Source organism: Ranitomeya imitator, chromosome 2 (genome assembly GCF_032444005.1).
Source record: "Ranitomeya imitator isolate aRanImi1 chromosome 2, aRanImi1.pri, whole genome shotgun sequence".
NCBI lineage: Eukaryota > Metazoa > Chordata > Amphibia > Anura > Dendrobatidae > Ranitomeya > Ranitomeya imitator.
In genome coordinates this window covers 162,223,083-162,243,542 of record NC_091283.1, presented here as the reverse complement: position 1 = coordinate 162,243,542, position 20,460 = coordinate 162,223,083, and the positions used below count along the sequence as shown (strand labels likewise).

At 46.5% G+C, this 20,460-nt stretch overlaps 1 protein-coding gene across 5 annotated transcripts in view; it reads left to right on the top strand.

Annotated features, from left to right (window-relative positions):
• The window catches only part of FKBP15 (FKBP prolyl isomerase family member 15), a 52,681-nt gene extending 34,622 nt beyond the window's left edge, over positions 1 to 18,059 (top strand). For 3 of the 5 annotated variants that reach the window (XM_069747702.1, XM_069747701.1, XM_069747706.1), the window contains 13 exons: positions 2,367 to 2,461; positions 2,604 to 2,706; positions 3,308 to 3,479; positions 3,552 to 3,688; positions 3,826 to 3,972; positions 4,562 to 4,651; positions 4,761 to 4,862; positions 14,796 to 14,849; positions 15,090 to 15,191; positions 15,614 to 15,721; positions 15,951 to 16,621; positions 16,843 to 16,933; positions 17,443 to 18,059. In XM_069747702.1, coding sequence (XP_069603803.1) covers positions 2,367 to 2,461; positions 2,604 to 2,706; positions 3,308 to 3,479; positions 3,552 to 3,688; positions 3,826 to 3,972; positions 4,562 to 4,651; positions 4,761 to 4,862; positions 14,796 to 14,849; positions 15,090 to 15,191; positions 15,614 to 15,721; positions 15,951 to 16,621; positions 16,843 to 16,933; positions 17,443 to 17,520 — 1,950 coding nt within the window. In that variant the 3' untranslated portion in view covers positions 17,521 to 18,059. The remainder of the gene's footprint in view (positions 1 to 2,366; positions 2,462 to 2,603; positions 2,707 to 3,307; positions 3,480 to 3,551; positions 3,689 to 3,825; positions 3,973 to 4,561; positions 4,652 to 4,760; positions 4,863 to 14,795; positions 14,850 to 15,089; positions 15,192 to 15,613; positions 15,722 to 15,950; positions 16,622 to 16,842; positions 16,934 to 17,442) is intronic. The other 2 variants (XM_069747705.1, XM_069747704.1) reach the window with 1 other exon arrangement.
• The last annotated feature ends 2,401 nt before the right edge of the window (positions 18,060 to 20,460 follow it).

Here is a 20,460-nt window from a genome sequence, read left to right as displayed (position 1 = left end):
CATGTATCACCTGCGTCAGGTGGGCTCAGGTCCACTCAAGACCATTACAAAGACAAGTACTCTCAGCATGGGATCGCCGCCAGATGTCTCTAAACAGGCCAATATGACTATCAACAGGAGTAAGAAGATCATTACGGTGGTGGAATCAACTAAGCAACCTAAGGACAGGTGTCTCATAGATACCTTCTCCTTGTGTGGTAATCACCACGGACGCCAGTCAGTGGGGATGGGGAGCGGACCTAGAAGGAAATTTCTTTCAGGACAGTTGGCCCAAAGACATCAGCTGCAAGTCATCAAACTTCAGGGAACCAAATGCAGTTTGGGAGACCCTAAGAAGGAACCGTTCACGGTTAAGGAACAAGCATGTGAAGATCTTAACAGACAACATGACAGCAGTATCGTTCCTGAGGCACCAGGGAGGTTCCAAAAACAGAGCGCTACAAGATCTAGCACAGAAGATATTCACCTGGGCAGAAAACACTGTCCTTTCAATAACCACGGTGCACCTGGAAGGGTCACAAAATGTCTTGGCCGACTACCTGAGCAGGAGAAAAGTCTGTTCCACAGAGTGGGAACTAAACCAAGAAGTATTCCAGTTGCTGTGCCACTCTTGGGGAACTCCCAGAATAGATTTGTTTGCCACAAGAAAAAATTCAAAGGTGCCCAGATTCTATTCTCTGAATCCTTCAGACATGCCAGAAGCGGTCGACGCCCTAAGCCAGACATGGGACGAAACACTCTCCTACTCCTTTCCCCCGTTGGCACTCATTCCGATGGTGCTCAGGAAAATCCAGGAAGATCAGGTAAGAGTTCTGCTGATTGTCTTGTTCTGGCCGAAGAGCAGCTGGTTCCTGCTGCTGGGGTTCATGGCTATAGAGAACCCAATCAAGCTTCCTCTGTGGAAGGACATCATCCATCAGGGTCCTGTCTTACACCAGAACCCGGAAAGGCTGCACCTTTCAGCATGGATCCTGAGAGGGACATTCTGAAAGCCCGGGGTTTATCGGACCAAGTCATTTCCACTATACAAGCTAGTAGAAAACCAGTAACCTCAGCAATCTACTACAAGATATGGAGAAGATTCTGTCTGGAGGGTGGCAGGTCCGCCATAGTAGCAGAGATCCCCGATGTTCCTCAAATCCTGGATTTTCTCCAGGCAGGGTTTAACATGGGCCTTAGGCCTAGTACCCTTAAGGTACAGATTTCTTCTCTCAGTACTTACATGGACTACCCCTTGGCCTCTCACCCGTGGGTAGTTAGATTTGTTAGAGCTATCCAGAGATTGCGCCCCACTATCAGACAGTTAACCCCAGCCCCCGGGACCTAAACCTGGTCCTCAGGGCTCTTTCTAAAGAACCCTATACCCTTGATGAAAATCTGCCTATCTCAGTTCGCACATGGAAGACAGCTTTCCTAGTAACCATTACGACAGCTAAAAGAGTGGGGGAGATTCAGGCCCTATCCATTAGGGACCCGTATCTACAAATTCGCGATGACCACATAGTTTTAAAACTAGACCCATCTTTTATTCCCAAGGTAGCATCAGTCCAAAACCGGAACCAAGAAATAATTTTACCCTCCTTTTGCGAGAACCCCTCAAATGCAAAGGAGCAGACGTTACACTCCCTGGACGTTAGATGAGCAGTAATCGACTATCTAGAGGCTACTAGTACCTGGAGGAGAGATCCTAACCCATTTATCCTATTTGGGGGTAAAAAAGCTTCCAAAGCATCCATAGCTAGGTGGATTACATTTGTAATCTCTAAAGCCTATTCATCAGAAGTAGACTGCCCAGTAGGGATAAAAGCTCATTTTACTAGGACCATGTCAGCATCATGGGCTGAACGAGCAGGAGCATCCTTAAAACAAATTTGCAAGGCCGCGACCTGGGCCAAGGTAAATACATTCTGTAAACATTATAAGCTTGACGTGTCAGCCGGTCAGCAGACGACATTTGGGAGAAAAGTTCTCCAGGCAGTAATCGCACCCTAAAGGAGGGGTTTTTTTTTTTTTTTTTTTTAAATTCTCCAGGGTGTTGTCAGGGGGGACGTCCTGGAAAATGGGTGTTGGACGTAGCGGTAATTCGGTTTCCAGGAGTCCATCATGACAGCACCGTTACTCCCCCCCCTATTTATACTATGTCATATGCTGTAATATGATTTGGTTAATAAAGACTTTGAATTGCATCTATCCATGGTGTGGTACTTGTCAAAACACTAAGGGAAAGGGGGTGGAGTGGGACCTTTTAACCTCTCGTGTTTTTCCTGTCCCTGCAAGGAGAAGGACTTCCTCCAGGGTGCTGTCAGGATGGACTCCTGGAAACCGAATTACCGGTAGGTCTAATACCCATTATATTTTACCAACAGGAAAATGAACGTCTGAAGCAGGAAGTTCTGGATAAGAGCAGCCGGATAGAAGAGCAGAACGTGAAGATCGGTGAACTGATTAATCGTAACCAGAGGTATAATGCATGCAAAGGGGCAAAGATTAGGAATGATGGCTGGGTATAGGGCCAATCAGCAGGAGCTTCACCAGTTACACAAATTATTTTTCTGTTTAATTTTGACATTGTTTCCTTTGACATCTTCATCCTCTCCGGGCAGATATGTAGAGCAGAGTAACATGTTAATGGAGCAGAGGAACGACTCTCTGAAGAATTCAACTGAGAACACACAAGCGAAGATGCTCCATGCCATGCAAGAAAAGGTATTTATAAGCCACTGGGTGTCTGTGCTTAATTCTTTTATCACTGACTTATTAGTAGGGAATATAGCTACTATAGTACTGCTCCTATGTGCAAGAATATAACTACTATAATACTGCTCCTATGTGCAAGAATATAACTACTATAATACTGCCCCATATGTATAAGTAGTATAATAGCGCTCCCGATGTACAGGAGTCTGGTGAGCTGCTGGAATATTTGCTCTTGCCTCTTTTTCTCTTGTTGTGTTCCATCAGTGCTCTGTGATTCGCTGGCTTGTTCTTACTGTCGCTGCTTTTTCTTTCCCAGCATGCTTTGCACATGGATCTGGGCAGGTATCAGGTGAGGTCTGTGGGGACTTCCTTCCATCATGTTTCTTTCCTTTCATTACTGACCTTTCTTGCATAACTTGATGCTAATATGATAAGTTGCACAGCTGAGAGGTTACAGATCATCCTAACTTTTCGCTCTGCATCTGTTAAGAAACTACAGCTCCCAGCATGCCTCGACATGTTTAGGAATTGCCGTTTTCCATCAGTTGAAGAGCTGTTGTACAGTGATGTCACCATGATGGCTTCATTCTCCATCCGCTCTGTCTTACAGGCCAAAGTAGCAGAGGAACTCTCCGCTGCCACCGGCCAGTTGTCCTGCCTTCAGCTGGAGGTCACAGCCTATCAGAAGAAGGAGATGGATCTCCGGACACAACTGGCAGCCTCCTTACAAGAAGCTGAGAAGTGTCGGCTGGAGCTCGGCTCGCTGCAGGCTCAGCTCATAGGTTAGTGCGCGCTCCACGGTGGACCCTCGGGTCGCCAACAAGCAGCGGTGTGATGACTCCATCTATACCCAGAGCTGAAAGAGACGTCCGAGCAGACCAAAAACCGTGCCAAAACTGAAAAGGACAGCCGCCGCACCCTGGAGCTCAGACTGACCGCCCTAGAAGAAGAAATCTCAGACTTGAAGATTGAGAAGGAGAATCTGGAGAAGGTGACACAGTAAAGCTCAAGCTTTACTAGAACCCAGTCTGTGTGTTCTGCAGTGTAGCATGGGGGATTTTAGATGTATCTAGCTTCCAGTAGACTGTGTGGGTAAGCCGGACGGTATATTTTCTATCTGTGATGTAGAGCCTGACTGAGAGAAAGAAGAAGTCGCAGCAGGAGCGGCAGCGGGCAGAGGAGGAGCAGGAGGAGCTGCGACGATCCTTCCATGAGGAGAACGAGACCCTCAGGCAGCAGCTGAAGAAAAGCCGGGAGCAGATGACCGCCGAACAGGTCAGTAGGAGGCAGAGCGGCGGGTGTGCGGACAGTGGCTGGAGACGTAGGTTAGTCTGATACTGAACACTAGTCCTCGGCAGTGTTCCCTCTAAGCCTTTGTAGCTGGTGAGTGGGGAAGTTCCCGTCCTGTGTGCCGCCCTCTGCATCGGGCTATACAGAAATATTAACAGAACTATTACAGCACAGCGCTCAAATAATTAGCTATAAAGCAGCTGAATACACAGGACCATGTAGCATGATTGCAAATGGCGCCACACATGATCCTGGCTGAGTGGAGTGAAGCTTAGTGTCTGCATCCCTGGTGGTCTGGGGCTATCTAAAGCAGTCAGCGGGTTAATGTCAGTATTGTTGTTGTGGATTAGGGCAGTAATGAGGTTAATATAAAGATCTATGGTGGCTCAAGGTTAAACAAGGATTAATGTAAGGATCGCTGGTGGTGTAGGGCATTAACGGGGCTAATGTAAGTATCCTTGGTGGTCTAGGACAAAGAATGTGTTAATGTAAGGATTCCTGGTGGTCTAGGACAGTGTCCCTGCTGTCCTGGTGAGATCACATGCTTACGCTCTTCTCTCCTATCTGTGTGCAGCTGTCCTCCTCTTCTTCCCGGGATCGCGATGAGCAGAGGCTGATGGAGCTCCAGGATCAGGCCGCCCAGTTACAGCCCCTGAAAGTAAAGGTGATTGGGGGGGTCTCCATCTATAGGCCTCCAATGTGGCATCCGGGGTTAGATTGTGCAAAGTCTACGTCACTCGGCTGCTTCATGCCGCTCCATGTCTCCCTTGCAGTGTGGCCAATTACAGAGCCAGATAACCTCCCTAAGAGACCAGCTCGGAGAAATGCGCGACCGAGAAAGTGACCTGCTCTCTGCGAAAGACCGTGTGGAGCAGGTGAGGGGGGAGTCTGGTATTAATGCTTAAAATGGTGAAGGAGAATTTAACTAGTGGTGAACATGAATTCCCTTTAAAGCAAAATGTTATTTACAAATATCTAAAAAACACCTTCCCAGTGGTTTTTAGGCAGAAAAAATTGCCAAAAAATGTTGGACCAAGGTCTAGCGCATACCCTATGATAGGCCTAATCTATCACCTGCCCTACTGTGGAGATTGGCACCCTAAATATACGATTTTTTGCGCCCCTTCTCTCCGTAGGCTATCCCTCACTGCCCTATCTCGCCCTACGTTCAAAGGTCAGAAAACAATAATTTAAAGAACAGAAATTAAAAAAGCAAAAAAATGGTAAAAAAAACATAAAAAACAAACAAATATAATGCACAAAGTACCGATGTCAGATGCCATAGTGGATAGAATAGCATCAGTACTTTTTGCATCAGAAGGGCCTCCTGATAAACCGTACAACGGGGAAATGCGTTGGGGGCGCATCCTATATCGGATAAGTGATGTTTTATCTATGTCCTTATTGTCTGGGTGTTACAGAGGATTTATTCATGTATCGTGTTAATCTGCATATGTATCTAGCAATCTAGAAGTGTACCCATTTAACTTAATGAATAAGCAAACTAAACTATTTGAGGTCAAGTATCATTTAAACAGAATATGTGCTTGGTGTGGATCATGCCCTGGGCCAATGTGATCTTTTGAGCTGATATAGGGCTAAACCCAAAAGGTACCGTCACACATAACGATATCGTTAACTATATTGTTGCTTTTTGTGACGTAGCAACGATATCGTTAAAGAAATCGTTATGTGTGACAGCGACCAACGATCAGGCCCCTGCTTGGAGATCGTTGGTCGCTGAGGAAAGTCCAGAACTTTATTTACTCGGACTCCCATGACAGCACGACGAGAGAGGGGATCCGCCCATTAGGAACAGGAAACCTACAGATACAAAAGGGCGGTACCTCTCCCTTGCCTCAGTTGGTTTCCTGTTCCTGAGGGGACGGGTGCCTACAGACAGAAGCCCAGGCCGGCCGATTACGGTAGCGGGGGGGGTCTCCTACCTCCGCCGGTGCGGAGATCCCTGGAGACGCCACGGTGGTCCTTGCTGGATTGCACGTCTGTGGCGTTCGCAGCAGGGAGCGGAGTCCGGAGGATTTTCCTGCATCCAACAGCGTCGGCGCAGGTAAGTATTCCCATTGATGGCGCAGCGGTGCGGCATGGCTGCGGGTGCCGGGCTCAGGTGCGTGGAGTGAGCTCCGGAGCGCTGCCGATCCGTCCCCGGCGTCCTGCACGGCTCTCAGCGTGTGCTGGAGCGTTTCCGGGTGCGGTGACGTGGGGGGGCGGAGTTTGGTAGCCGCTTCCGGGTCGCCGGACGTCTGCGCATGCGCGGACGATCCAAGATGGCGGCGCCCATCGCATCTGGACGCCGGTTCTCCCGACAGCCCTCCTGCCCTCCTGCGGTGTCCGGAACCAATAGGGATAGCGCCGGCCCATCTGCTGACCGGATCCAAGGGGGATATAAGCAGGTTACAATGTCAGAACCCTGCTTTTGGTCGCAATTCGTCATGGAGAGTGGTGGTGAGCAGCAGCAGCAGCAGCAGCTGTCAGACGAGATGCGTCAGAAGCCCAAAAAGGATAGAGGCGACCAGACCAGTCGAAAAAGCTCATCCGAACAGGGATCTAGAGCTTCGACTAGGAAAGAACCCCCTCGGATTCCGGTACTTGACTTGGGCGCACGGGTAAATGATCTACGTGGAAGTTCACTCTGTGACGCAGGCCCCTTATACTTTATCTTTCCAGGGGAAGAAGAGTACGGACAAATCTAAACATAAGGAATGTGCCCTCTGTGGAGTCCCCTTGCCCGATTCTTGTACTAAAAAGTTATGTGCCCCCTGTATACAACAGACGGTGAGGTCTACAGGAGTGGTTGGGGGGTAGTGACCTTAGGTCAGATAATGGTTATCACCTATATTGTCCTCCCCCAGGTAGCGGAAGAGTCCGTGAGTACGGCAAACATAAAAGAAATGATCCGGCTGGAAGTAAGGGAGTCATTACGATCCCTATCCCAAGCGGAAGGCTCGAAGCATAGAGCCCCTCTGGACTCTAATTCATCAGAAGATGAAGGAGAAGAAAATGCCTATCTCTCTAGTCCTTTCTCCTCTTCATCAGACGAGGAGTCTGGACGATTTTGTCTACCCTTGGATAAGATTGACAGGGTGGTCAAATCAGTTAGAGGCACGATGGGTATAGAGGAACCCAAATCACAGCCCTCAAAACAGGAGTTAATGTTTAGTGGTTTAGATCGTAAAAAACACATCTTTTCCGGTAAATGAGAAGATCCAAGAATTGATCCTCCGAGAATGGAAGAAACCAGAAAAAAAAGGGGGCCTTACCGCCAGCCTTAAAACGCAGGTATCCCTTTGATGATCCGGTGGTGGATACATGGGATAAAGCTCCTAAGTTAAACGCGGCAGTAGCAAAGGCGTCAAAGAAAGCCTCATTACCCTTTGAGGATATGGGGTCCCTCAAAGATCCCTTAGACAGGAAGGCGGATATCTTTCTAAAAGGTACCTGGGAGATGGCAGCAGGATCCCTCAGACCAGCGGTTGCCGCAACATGCACAGCCAGGTCTTTAATGGTCTGGCTAGATCAATTAGAGTCTCAGCTGAAGGATGGAGCATCCAGAGATTCTATTCTGAAAGCGCTACCAACAATTCAGAATGCTGCAGCCTTCCTGTCGGATGCTTCTGTGGACTCCGTCAGAATGGCAGCTAGAGCGGCAGGACTATCTAACGCGGCTCGCAGGGCCCTATGGTTAAAGTGCTGGTCAGGGGACATTCAATCCAGAACTAAGCTCTGCGCCATTCCATGCGAGGGACAGTATCTCTTTGGCCCAACACTGGATGAGTTGCTGGAAAAGGCAGGCGATGACAAAAAGAAGTTTCCAAGCCTGTACTCAGCATCCTACCGCCGACCCTTCAATCGAAGAAGATTTGGTCGCGGAAAGAAACGCGGATCCTCTCCCACTAGAGAAAGTTTCAGATGGGAAGACAGACGCGGTAGAGGTACGGGATATATGTTTCGCCGTTCCTCAAAGGATCAGAAAAAACCAGACCAATGACTAGCAATCCCTGTGGGGGGTAGACTGTCAGCCTTCTCTTCAGCGTGGCTTGACATAACGAACAGTAGATGGGTCAGAGGCATTGTTACTGAAGGTCTAAGGCTGGACTTCAATCATTGGCCTCGAGATAAATTCAAATTAACCCCTTTTCGTTCCTCCCCCCTGGAGCAGGCTGCTCTAGAGGCTGAAGTCATGAACTTATGCGCCAAGAAAGTATTGGTGGAAATTCCAGATTCAGAAAGAGGAAGGGGATTTTATTCTCCTCTTTTTCTGATCAAAAAGCCAGATGGATCTTTTAGAACGATCATTAATCTAAAATGTCTTAATGAGTTCCTGGTTAATGAATCCTTCAAAATGGAAACTATTAATTCAGCAATAAAGATGTTGTTTAATCACTGTTTCATGGTAGTTGTAGATCTTAAAGACGCATACTATCATGTTCCAATACATGAAGATTTCCAGAGGTTCCTGAGGGTAGCTGTGTCAATAGGGGGTAACATTCGCCATTTCCAGTTCAGAGCGCTCCCCTTTGGATTATCAGCGGCTCCTAGGGTGTTCACTAAACTAGTAGCCGAGGTCATGGCACACTTGCGAGAGTCCGACATCCTGATCATTCCCTACCTGGATGACTTTCTTATAGTAGGGAACTCAGCAGACCATTGCTTGTCCCAGCTAGAAACAGCCACATCCACACTGGAGTGTCTAGGGTGGATCATTAACTATGAGAAATCTCGTTTACAGCCTCAAAAAATACAAAGATTCTTAGGACTGTCATTAAACTCAGAATCCCCACAGTGTTGTCTTCCACCTGACAAATCCTTACATATCCAGCATCAGGTGTCTAAGGCAATTGTCAAACCTTCCATGACCCTTAGACAGGCTATGTCACTATTGGGTTCCTTAACCTCTTGCATTCCCGCCGTCCGTTGGGCCCAATTTCACACCAGACCATTACAATCTGAGGTGCTGGTTAAGGACCAAATCTTACAGGGGTCCCTGCAGAGTCAGATTACCTTAGGTCCAAAAGCACTCACATCTCTTAAGTGGTGGCTAGTTAGTGAGAACTTATCGGTGGGAGTTCCCTGGGTATCACAGGTAACACGGGTGGTAACAACAGATGCTAGCCCTTCGGGTTGGGGAGCACACATGGGTGACATGATGGTTCAGGGTCTATGGCCCCCCTCCCTAACATCAGCCTCCTCCAACCAGAAGGAGTTAATGGCAGTAGAGCTTTCAGTGAAAAAAATTCCTCTCATATCTGCAGGGTCATCATGTCAAGATCCTATCAGACAACCAGGTGGCGTCGCATACATAAATCATCAGGGTGGAACTCATTCCGAGTCACTGATGAGAGTGGCGGATCGTCTGTTCCAGACAGCAGAGAATCACTTCTTATCCCTAACCGCTCTACACATAAGAGGAAAGGAAAACGTCAAAGCAGACTTTCTAAGCCGCAACACCTTGAGGCAAGGGGAGTGGTCCCTAAACAATCACGTGTTCGATCAGATCGTCCACAAATGGGGACATCCAGAAATAGATTTATTTGCTACCAGAGACAACCGGAAGACAACAAAATTCTGTTCCCTAAATCCCAGGGAGAATCCTCTGGCAGTAGACGCCCTTCTGATCAATTGGGATTTTCAGCTGGCGTATGCATTTCCTCCACTAGGCCTGTTACCCCTAGTAGTCAGAAAAATAAGAGAAGATCAAGCCAGAATTATACTGATTGCCCCATTCTGGCCCAGAAGAGCCTGGTTCACTTGGCTCAGGATCATGTCAGTGGAGGATCCCTGGGTGCTTCCGGAGATTCCGGATTTGCTCTACCAGGGCCCAGTCAGTCATCTGCAAATAAAGAACCTTCATTTAACGGCATGGATTTTGAAAGGGCATTACTGAAAAACAAAGGGTTCTCCCCGAGTTTAATTGAAACCCTTATGAAAAGTAGGAAGCAAATAACCACAACAATCTATGCTAGGACCTGGCGAAAGTTTCTAGCCTCTTCTGATTTCGATTTAGAAGAGGGAATGCCTGTAAAACAAATTTTAGAATTCTTGCAAAAAGGCTTAGAGTTAGGTCTATCCACTAGTACTCTAAGGGTACAGGTCTCGGCCCTAGGGGCTCTATTCTCCTGTAACATCGCCAATAATTACTGGATCTCAAGGTTCATTAAGTCATCTAGTAGGTCTAGACCCATTCATAAAGATAGATCTATGCCTTGGGATCTCAACTTAGTCCTATCAGCATTGACTAAAGAGCCGTTTGAACCTCTGCAATCAGCTTCAATTAAAGCCTTATCCCTTAAGACAGCATTTCTGGTAGCAATTACATCTGGCCGTAGAGTAGGAGACATACAAGCTCTCTCCAGGGTTTCCCCTTATACAGAGTTTCTACCAGACAGAGTAATCCTCAGACCGGACCCAGCCTATTTACCAAAAGTATCATCACGGTTTCACAGGTCACAAGAGATAATTTTACCATCCTTCCTCCCTAATCCTGCTAACCCTAAGGAAGAGCTACTCCATACTTTAGACCAGTGTTTTTCAACCTTTTTTGAGCCGCGGCACACTTTTTATACTTAAAAAATCCCGAGGCACACCACCAACCAAAATGGCACAAAATGGTGCGTCCAGGTTTGAGATGAAAGTCTGCAGTCATTCTATGTGACTGCAGGCTTCTGAATTCTCACAGCGCAAGCACTGCACACTTTCAGGATTCTCCCTTGCCGGTGGCCAGAGTGGACGGTCATGACAGCACAAGTATGTGATTTGGATACTTCTGGTCACATTCTAACTAGACGTGTCCGGCCTCAGTCAATTCATTTTCATTGAATGAGGCCACACATGTCTAGTCAGCACGTGACCGCATGTATGTAAATCACCAACATCAGAGAATTATGATAGCAGTGTGCACTGTGAGAATTCAGAAGTCTGCAGTCACATAGTATGACTGCAGACTCATCACAACCTTGGACATCCCCTTTAATGTTCCTAACAAATAAAAATGAGAATTAGTATCACAAAAAAAACACATTTACATCCAGGTACCTGATAGATGACGTTGTTTGTGGAGTCGCCTCTTTCTTTTCATCTTCACCTTGTCCAGATGCCATGATGACTCTTCTCTTCCACCGGCAGAGCTCGTTTCTGCAGACTTCCATCTTCTCCTGTCTTCTGCAGCACATCCCGACACAACACCCTTAAAGATAGCAGTGTTATTATAATGCTCCGGAATAACAATATCTGCCCTAGGCTGAGCCCCTGAGTAAATAATTGCCCCTCACTTTATTCCCAGCACATAATATGACCCTCACTGTCCCTCTTATGGTACATGCCATCCACACTACCCTCTCTCTCTTTTCCATACTTCACACTGCCTTCTCATACGGTGTCCCTCATAGAGAGCCCAGTCTCTCTACTGTGCCCCTTCATTACACTCCTCCTACTTGGCATACTGTCTCCTCCTGGCTGTTACCCTCACACTACTCAGTATCTATTATGTGTCCACTTACACTCTCATCCCCCCATACTGTCTGCACACATTTCTAATAGCCTCTTCCTGTACATCCCCCCTGCTAACATACCCCTTTGCTCTCTCCATATTTCCTCCTCACACATTCCCCCCTCACACATTCCCCCGACTCCCCATACTGTCCTCACACATCCCATCACCGTTGCTCCCAGTACTGTCAGCACACATTTTTCCCCTCGCTACTGTGTCCACCCCCATCTCCCCACTCACCCCCACAGAATATATCCACTGCCCTTCCGATAGAATAAATCCATCCCCTTCCACAGAATAAATGCACCCTGCCCCACACATGCTAAATAAATTCCAGCCCCCCCCCACGTACACACTGAATAAATCCCCCCCATACACTGAATAAATCCCCCCACTCACTGAATAAATTCCCCCACACACTGAATAAATCCCCCCACACACTGAATAAATCCCCCCCCACACACTGAATAAATCCCCCCCACACACTGAATAAATCCCCCCCACACACTGAATAAATCCCCCACACACACTGAATAAATCCCCGCACACACTTAATAAATCCCCCCACATACTCCCCATAAACCCACCCCACGCTGAATAAATCCCCCCACACTTAATAAATCCCCCCACACACTTAATAAATCCCCCACATACTCTCCATAAACCCACCCCACGCTGAATAAATCCCCCCACACTTAATAAATCCCCCCACACACTTAATAAATCCCCCCACACACTTAATAAATCCCCCCACATACTCCCCATAAACCCACCCCACGCTGAATAAATCCCCCCACACTTAATAAATCCCCCCACACACTTAATAAATCCCCCCACATACTCCCCATAAACCCACCCCACGCTGAATCTTCGGTGTCTTCAGCTCCACAGCACAGGAGCACTTACCACCAAGTGTCTTCTGTCCCCTGCGCGCCGGATAGTGACGCCAGCAGCGTGATCACATGACTTGATCACGCTGCTGGCGTCGCTCTGACCCAGCGGTCACAGCCTCAATTGTACTCGCAGCTGGTAGATGTCTGCGAGTACAATTGATCTCCGGGAGCCGGCGCGCTGCAGCTTCTCTGTGCCGGCTGTCAGCTTGACAGTCGGCACAGAACAGCTGACTCCCGTTCCCCCGCGGCACACCCGACCATGTGTCGCGGCACACTAGTGTGCCGCGGCACACTGGTTGAAAAACACTGCTTTAGACGTTAGGAGATGCCTGCTAGAATACATCTCAGTTACTGACACTTGGAAGAAAGATGATGCATTATTTTTATCTTTCCAAAATCCTAGAAAGGGTCTCAGGGTATCCAAGTACACACTAGCAAAGTGGATTAGGGAGGCGATCTCTCTGGCTTATACTGCAGGTGGGGGTCCGGCTCCGCAGAATCTGAGGGCGCATTCCACCAGGGCCATGGCTACATCCTGGGCGGAAAAGTCTGGAGTATCAATCGACCAGATATGTAAGGCGGCCACATGGTCATCCCCGTCCACTTTCTTTAAGCACTATAGGTTGGATTTGGGGGCTTCCTCTGATCTCACATTCGGGTTAAGGGTGCTACAGGCCATAGTCCCTCCCTAAGGAAGCTTACATCTCTGTAATTCTCTCGTCGTGCTGTCATGGGAGTCCGAGTAAAGCATTAAGCTACTTACTGGTAGCGGCATTTCTCGGAGGCCCATGACAGCACCCTTAGTTCCCTCCCTATTCACGTGGGGGTTGCACTCCATATAAATGTATATATTTCACAATATGATACCAGTCCCAATAGATATCTGCTATTTTTGTATATAATCTATATATAGTGTATATTTTTGTGTACCACTAACCGCGGTAGTCCTCTCAAGACTCTGAAATACAACTGAGGCAAGGGAGAGGTACCGCCCTTTTGTATCTGTAGGTTTCCTGTTCCTAATGGGCGGATCCCCTCTCTCGTCGTGCTGTCATGGGCCTCCGAGAAATGCCGCTACCAGTAAGTAGCTTAATGCTTTCGTCGCTGGACTTCCTGCTGACATCGCTGGATCGGCGTGTGTGACGCCGATTCAGCGATGTCTTCACTGGTAACCAGGGTAAACATCGGGTTACTAAGCGCAGGGCCGCGCTTAGTAACCCGATGTTTACCCTGGTTACCAGTGTAAACGTTAAAAAAACAAACACTACATTCTTACCTTCAGCTGTCTGTCCCCTGCGCTGTGCTTCTCTGCACTCCTCCTGCATCCTGTGTCCACGCCAGCCAGCCGGAAAGCACAGCGGTGACGTCACCGCTCTGCTTTCCGGCTGACCGCCGGAGGACAGTCAGCTGAAGGTAAGTATGTAGTGTTTGGTTTTTTTTTTGTTTTTTTTTTTCTCTCTCTCTCTCTCTCTCTCTCTCTCTCTCATTGTTTTTTAGATTTCGATTATTTACTTATATTTGATTTTTTTGACCTTTTTTTTTTTTTTTTTTTTTCTCTCTCTCTCTCTCTCTCTCTCTCTCTCTCTCTCTCTCTCTCTCTCTCTTTTATTGTTTTTTAGATTTCGATTATTTACTTATATTTGATTTTTTTGACCTTTTTTTTTTTTTTTTTTTTTTTCTCTCTCTCTCTCTCTCTCTCTCTCTCTCTCTCTCTCTCTCTCTCTCTCTCTCTTTTATTGTTTTTTAGATTTCGATTATTTACTTATATTTGATTTTTTTGACCTTTTTTTTTTTTTTTTTTTTTTTTTTTTGCTTTTTTCATTTCTGTTCTTTAAATTATTGTTTTCTCACCTTTGAATGTAGGGTGAGAGCCTACGGTGAGTGGGGGCACCAAAAAAATCGTATATTTAGGGTGCCAACCTCCACGGTAAGGCAGGTGATAGATTAGGCCTATCATAGGGTATGTGCTAGACCTTGGTCAAACATTTTTTGGCAATTTTTTTTCTGCCTAAAAATTACTGGGAAGGTGGTTTTTAGATAGGAGTCTGGTATAAGGAGTTATTAATTAAAGGGGTTTTATGTAACTAAATTGTAATAACTTAATTCCTGTTTCTCACCATTTCTTCCACTCCCCAATATTTCTGCTTGCTGTCTTTGAACGCAAACATTCCCTTTTCTATTCACATCCTAATGTTGACCACAAGCAGATATATTGAAAATGGTGTGAAATTTAAAGAAAAAGTATGTTCAAAAGTTTCATAACTTTTTTTTATTACACAACTAATGAAACAGATAAAATGTTTTTTTTTTTTTTTTCTTTCCCGATTTTATTAATGTATTTGTTTTGATCACATTTGTGCCCCATGACATCGTCCGTCCCAATTATCAATCCCTCCTACTGCCACAAGCAGAAATTATCTCGGCTTCAGGAGGGGTCAGCGCAGCTAGAGCCTCTGCGACTGCAGGTGAGTCCATAGCTGTCCTGAACACCTCACCACACCTCACCTTGCACACACATCCCTCACCACGTGCACCTCACCACACACACACACACGTACACACGTACACACACACGTACACACACACACACGTACACACACACATACACACGTGTACACACACACACGTACGTACACACACACAGACACGTACACGTGTACACACGCACGAGCTGCACCCTTCTGGTAACTTGTGTTTCCTCCCAGTGCGCCCAGCTCCAGACTCAGGTCGCTTCCTTAACAAGTCAGCTTGGAGACGCTCATGCGAGTAAAGAAGAAAGATGTCCACTGAGTGATCCGTCCGAGGAGGTGAGACGTCACGCGATATCTTAAGCGTCAGTGAGTCTGGGGTTAGATGGCGACTAAGGCTGCGCAGTTGCATGATGGATGCATTGAGCTGTAATCTATAGGGTCCTTATATTTGTGGGGGTCCATAGCAAAACAATCTGTGGGTCTCCAACTGTTTGGAAACTGCAACTCCCAGTACGGTCAGTCACAGCATGCTGGGACTTGCAGTTTCTTGTCAGGAGGAGAACCACAGATTGCAGACTTTTATTATACAAAGTGATGTCATATGATGCCATTCTTTGCTTTTAGGGTCACCGGATTTATGCATCTATGTTAATTTTCATCTAATTAATATATATGTAGTCTAATTAATATTCATGACAGCTAATTAATATTTGTGAAGGTGGGTGCAGATTATTATCCTGGTTGTCCCCTCTCCCTAGGTGAAGAAGATCATGAATGGAGTTTTCCATTCCCTCCGGAAGGAATTTGACTTGGAGGAGTCGTACACTGGACGGGCAGTGCTGGGCACCATCATGAGCACCATAAAGGTATAGGGACGCCATAATATTTAAGGGACATGGATGCACTGGTGGGTTTGTTACAATGTATCAGTTTCGGTCCAGGTCTGTGCTGCGCTCACATAGGATTGCCTACACTGACGCATCAGATGTGTTAGCAAAATAGCCTCTATGCGAAAATCAAAGCAAGCAGAGATCTTGAAATGGTGGGAAGTGCTTTTATATGCAGATGAATGGATGACCTCTTGTATCTTTTCAGGCAACCACACTACAGTTACTGAATAAATCTCAGGACGAGCCACCAGCAGGAAGCGGCAGCGAGGAGGAGGCAGAGGAGGAGGACGGGGATGAGGAGGTGGAAAGAGCCACACAACATACGCCACATGCTTCTGTGTCGACGCCTCCAAATCTAAGTGTACCCCTCTCTGCCGACCATGCACAGATCGATGAGACCCCCGAAACTAAAGAAGTTGTCAATGGGCATCCAAACCAAGAAAAATCTGCAGCAAAAGAGGAGAAAGTGGTGAAGGTGATCGAGGAGGATCTAGAGGCCCCATCTGCTCTTCTGCACATGTTCTCCAGTGATCTGCCGGAGTCTAGTATGGTTACCCACATGGAAGAAATCGCTGGAGAATTGCTACAGTCTGGGACTAGCGTCAGGGACGATGCACTGGTATGTGACCCTTCTCCTGAGATTGGAGAAGACCCGAAGGGGGATGTTCTTGTGTCAGAAGAGCCTCCTGCTGCCTTATCCAAGACCAATGACTCTGAAGACGAGAAACATCATCCCCCTCCATTCGGAAGTGATGAGGAAAGCAGCAGCCCTGTGCCTGCCAAGGGAGAGATCCCAACTCTCAGCTATTTGGAAAGTACAGATGCAAAAGGGAAGGTGGACGTCGGTCCCAAGCAAGAGGAAACCGCTAATGTCAGGTTAGTTCAGATAGATCTGCCTGGTAATGGCAGGAGATGTTTTGGTGCATGACAGGTGCCAACGTGTGCATCTGATCCGTCCGTAGAGGGCAGGTGTGAATTGTGGCCAATAGGACACCCTCATGATCTTGATTCCAAGTCATGGGCTACTAGTTGTTATATGGACTTATAGGTTTGGATGGATGAGTCTCTGCTGTCACTAATTATCTATTTTCTTTCAGCTTGGTGGAATCTGATGATGAAGAGGACTTGTTTAAACATTCATCCCCTGGGACCAAAACAAAACACGAAGATGAAGAAGAGGAGGAAGTGGTAAGTTTTCTTATGTGAATGAGTAAGGGTTTTTTCCAGGACTGAGAAATCACTGACCTATGCTTGGGATGGGTTATCCTTATCGGGTGGAGTGGTCGTTCTGCAGCTCTGTCTCATTGAAATGAATGTGTTCAGAGCTGCAGTACTGAGGACGACCATTGCTGCCTCCTGTATATGGCTCTGTACACTATACATCCTACCCCATTAAAGGTAAAATATTGTGACATACTGAAATGCTCATATGCCTGGATGGTTTACATAAATACAAGCGGAGGACCCAGGTTTAGTGGCCAAGTCAGTAATCTCTGAACTCTGCAAACCTCCCTCTGGCTTTTAATGTGACATGTAAAGTAGTGTCAATGGTTTATTACTGACACACTCCCTTTAAATGGAAGTAATGTCACTATCGTCATATGAACATGACCTTAGAAGTCCCGAATACTATAGAAAAGTGGCCGGTGGGATCTCTAACTGCAGACAAGTAAGCCGACTGTGTCTTCCATCCTTAGAGCATGAAGGGACGTCCTCCTCCTGCACCTCTTTTCGGAGATGACGAAGACGATGAAGACTTGGATTGGATGGGGTAATTATTATCTCCAGGTCTTAAAGGTGAACCTTTAATAGCAACATCTCAAGCTCATGAGTGTGACAGCCCGAAAACTGGAGGAACCATGAACTTCTAAAGTCACAAAGATAAGGTCAGCGCCAAGGAATCCACATCTGCTGCAGTCTGACCCATAGACTTGTGCACTGGCGAACTACAGACTGCACAATAACCTACACCTTCAGGTACAGCACCCAGAATGCAGTGCAAGAAGGTGCTCATGACCCAGAAGGAATTTCAAGAAGGCGCTAATGACCCCGGATGCTCTGCAGGAGAGAATCTGGATTTGATTACCTCTGCAGTCTATCAGTTGTTGCAATTCATATGCTACTAACCGATCCAGATTTGGAAGCACAGCTAATTCCTTTGGATTTTTTTTTTTTTATTGCTTCGTAGTTGCAAAGAAAAAAAAAATAAAGTTTGGCTATGTCAGATTTCCTAGGAGTCTCCACTTGTAATCATTTTCTTGCTTTTTTTTATTTTTACCATTTATGGTAGAAAAATAAAAATCGGTGAACTTTTTTTGTTTTTAGTTTTTTTTTTCTATCATTCTAGTATAATACAATTATATTACAAGATTTGTCTATGCTGCTTGTTTTTGCTGATTGACGTCGTCCCTGCTGGAACTTGTGCTCCGGTCCCTGCAAATTTTCACCTCTAAGACCATCCCTTACAAAGGTGTTTTCCCAAGTAAGTAGTGATCTGCGTTCCCATTGCTAGGAGATAGTTTACCCATCTCTGGGACCCCCTGTGATCACGAGAACAGGTCTGAGAAAAATAGGGGATAATCTAGAGATTTTGTTTTAGGTTCACTTTTAATACATAACCGTCTTTTTTCCACAAGAAGTAATATCATACCAATCATACAGAACATGTTAAAATGTGATTCACATGATCATAAGTACATGGAAGCTCCCAACACCCCGCTCATAACTTAATTCTGGCAGAGGTGGGAGAATCTCTGGATGAATCTCAGACCCCCTCCCTCTAAGGGTGCTGGGTAAATAATGGGTTAAATAGTCTATAGGTGGTATCCGTGATTAATGGTATAAACAGGGGTTATAGACTACACAAGCTCTGCCTGTTCTGTAACCATGCAACGTCCGGTGAAGTAGACCTTAGGCGACCAATGATCTGCTCATGTCATCGTTGACTTCTGATGGTGGTAGCCCCTTTATTTTTCTTGTTCTCCTTACCTTCCGCTTACTTGAAGAAGATAAGTATGAAGAAAACACAGGCCAGTAATATGACAAGTCCCAATGCGAAACAAAGTCTCAGACTGTCTGCTGAAATAGATGTTGGATTTGGCGAAGGGTGGGCTTCAGAGAGTGCCACCCTCCGCGTGATACCTAAGAGATAGGTGCTTCGGATTTCTTGCATGTACCTGCCTCCCCACAGCTGCCCTTCATCGGGGACCATAACTTCGCTGACCGTGAAGATGGATGGTCGGGGAGACTGCATGCGGTCATCAGTGAAAGATGGTGAATTTCTGCCACTGGAGAAGCCAGATGCCTCTGACTGACAGTCGTCGCTGGCAACCGTAGCCATGGAAGCTCGGCGGAAGGTCTCTTCATCAGTCTTCAAGGCTTGCACCCCTTCATCTGGTATTATGGTGACTTTGCGGCAGAAAGGGCAAACCACAAAGGTCAGCAGTAAGCTATGGCACACCATCTTCCGCAGACAGTGCAAGCAGAGGTTGTGACCACATTGTAATGTTTTTGGTGCCCTTGATTTAGACGAGGTCTTGAAAACCTCATAGCATATAGTGCACTCTCCAGGACTGTCCACGATCTGGGTCTCCAACGCTGGCAAATCCATGGTTCCCACCTAACTTCGGATCTTCTTGCCTTTAAATGTATGGAATTCTTTTAATTAACATCCCATTCGTTACTTGCGTCGTCTGCTCCACATGTACATGTCACCATGCCTTGAAATAAGATGTTTATTTTTTTGATGGCCAAATTCTGGGTGGAGAACCTTGGCTTGGGTGTTGACTGGATGTCTGGAACCTCAAGTTTATCAAAACAAATCTTTATAGTCCCATAAAACAGCATTGCCAAAAAGGAAGACAATAAGATCTCCACCACTCAGGAGGGCTGAAACAGAAAGTTTGGAATATCTGGAAATTGAAGGTAGGTATCTTTCTGGAGGAGCTGGAGAATTTAAGGAATCGCAAAGTCCCACTGCTCAGCAGTGCTAATGTGCAACCTGGCCCTTCAGCAGCCAGGTCATGAATTATCTACTGTCCTCTCCGAAAATGGTCTTCCACTCTGCAATGCTTCCATTGTTCATGTAGAATATGGGTCTACCTCCTAGTACTGCCCAACTTTGGAAGTGCCTGGTGCTCTAGAGGCAGCTTCTCCAGACTTCGGCCTTCAGAGGCGCCCAGGGAATGACTGCTCCAACCTTCCTGTGCTGGTTTTGTCCTGTGCTGTGTGGACTTCGAATCCATGTACTGGACACGGCCGGTGGGTTTATCACTAACAGAAGCATGTGTTCTTGAATTGGATTAGGATGGGAGTATTTGTGGGGTGTGCTGGACTTTGGTTGCAGTGCCCTATGGTGACCTGACTGCTCAGAAGGAACAGGGGTTAATCTCGTACATAAAGGGCAAGTTATCAGTTACTGCAAAAAAATAAAAGGGTCAGTTGTTCCGCTTTGGTGTATATTTCTAGTGTATTTGTCCTTATTAGCACTCACATCATACAGCAACTGTATATGATTGTATAATGACATTGTGCGACTTTCTTACATGCTTTGCGTCTCTCTTCCTTACCATTTTTAAGACCTCCGCTTGCTGTCCGTGAACAGAATATTTGTGAAGCCCATTTTTATCATATCCGGTTGCCCCAAATTTGCCCCTGGGGCGAGTAGTGCTGGATGGGTTTTCAATTTCTGAGTGTAAACAAGAATGTTCCTATTT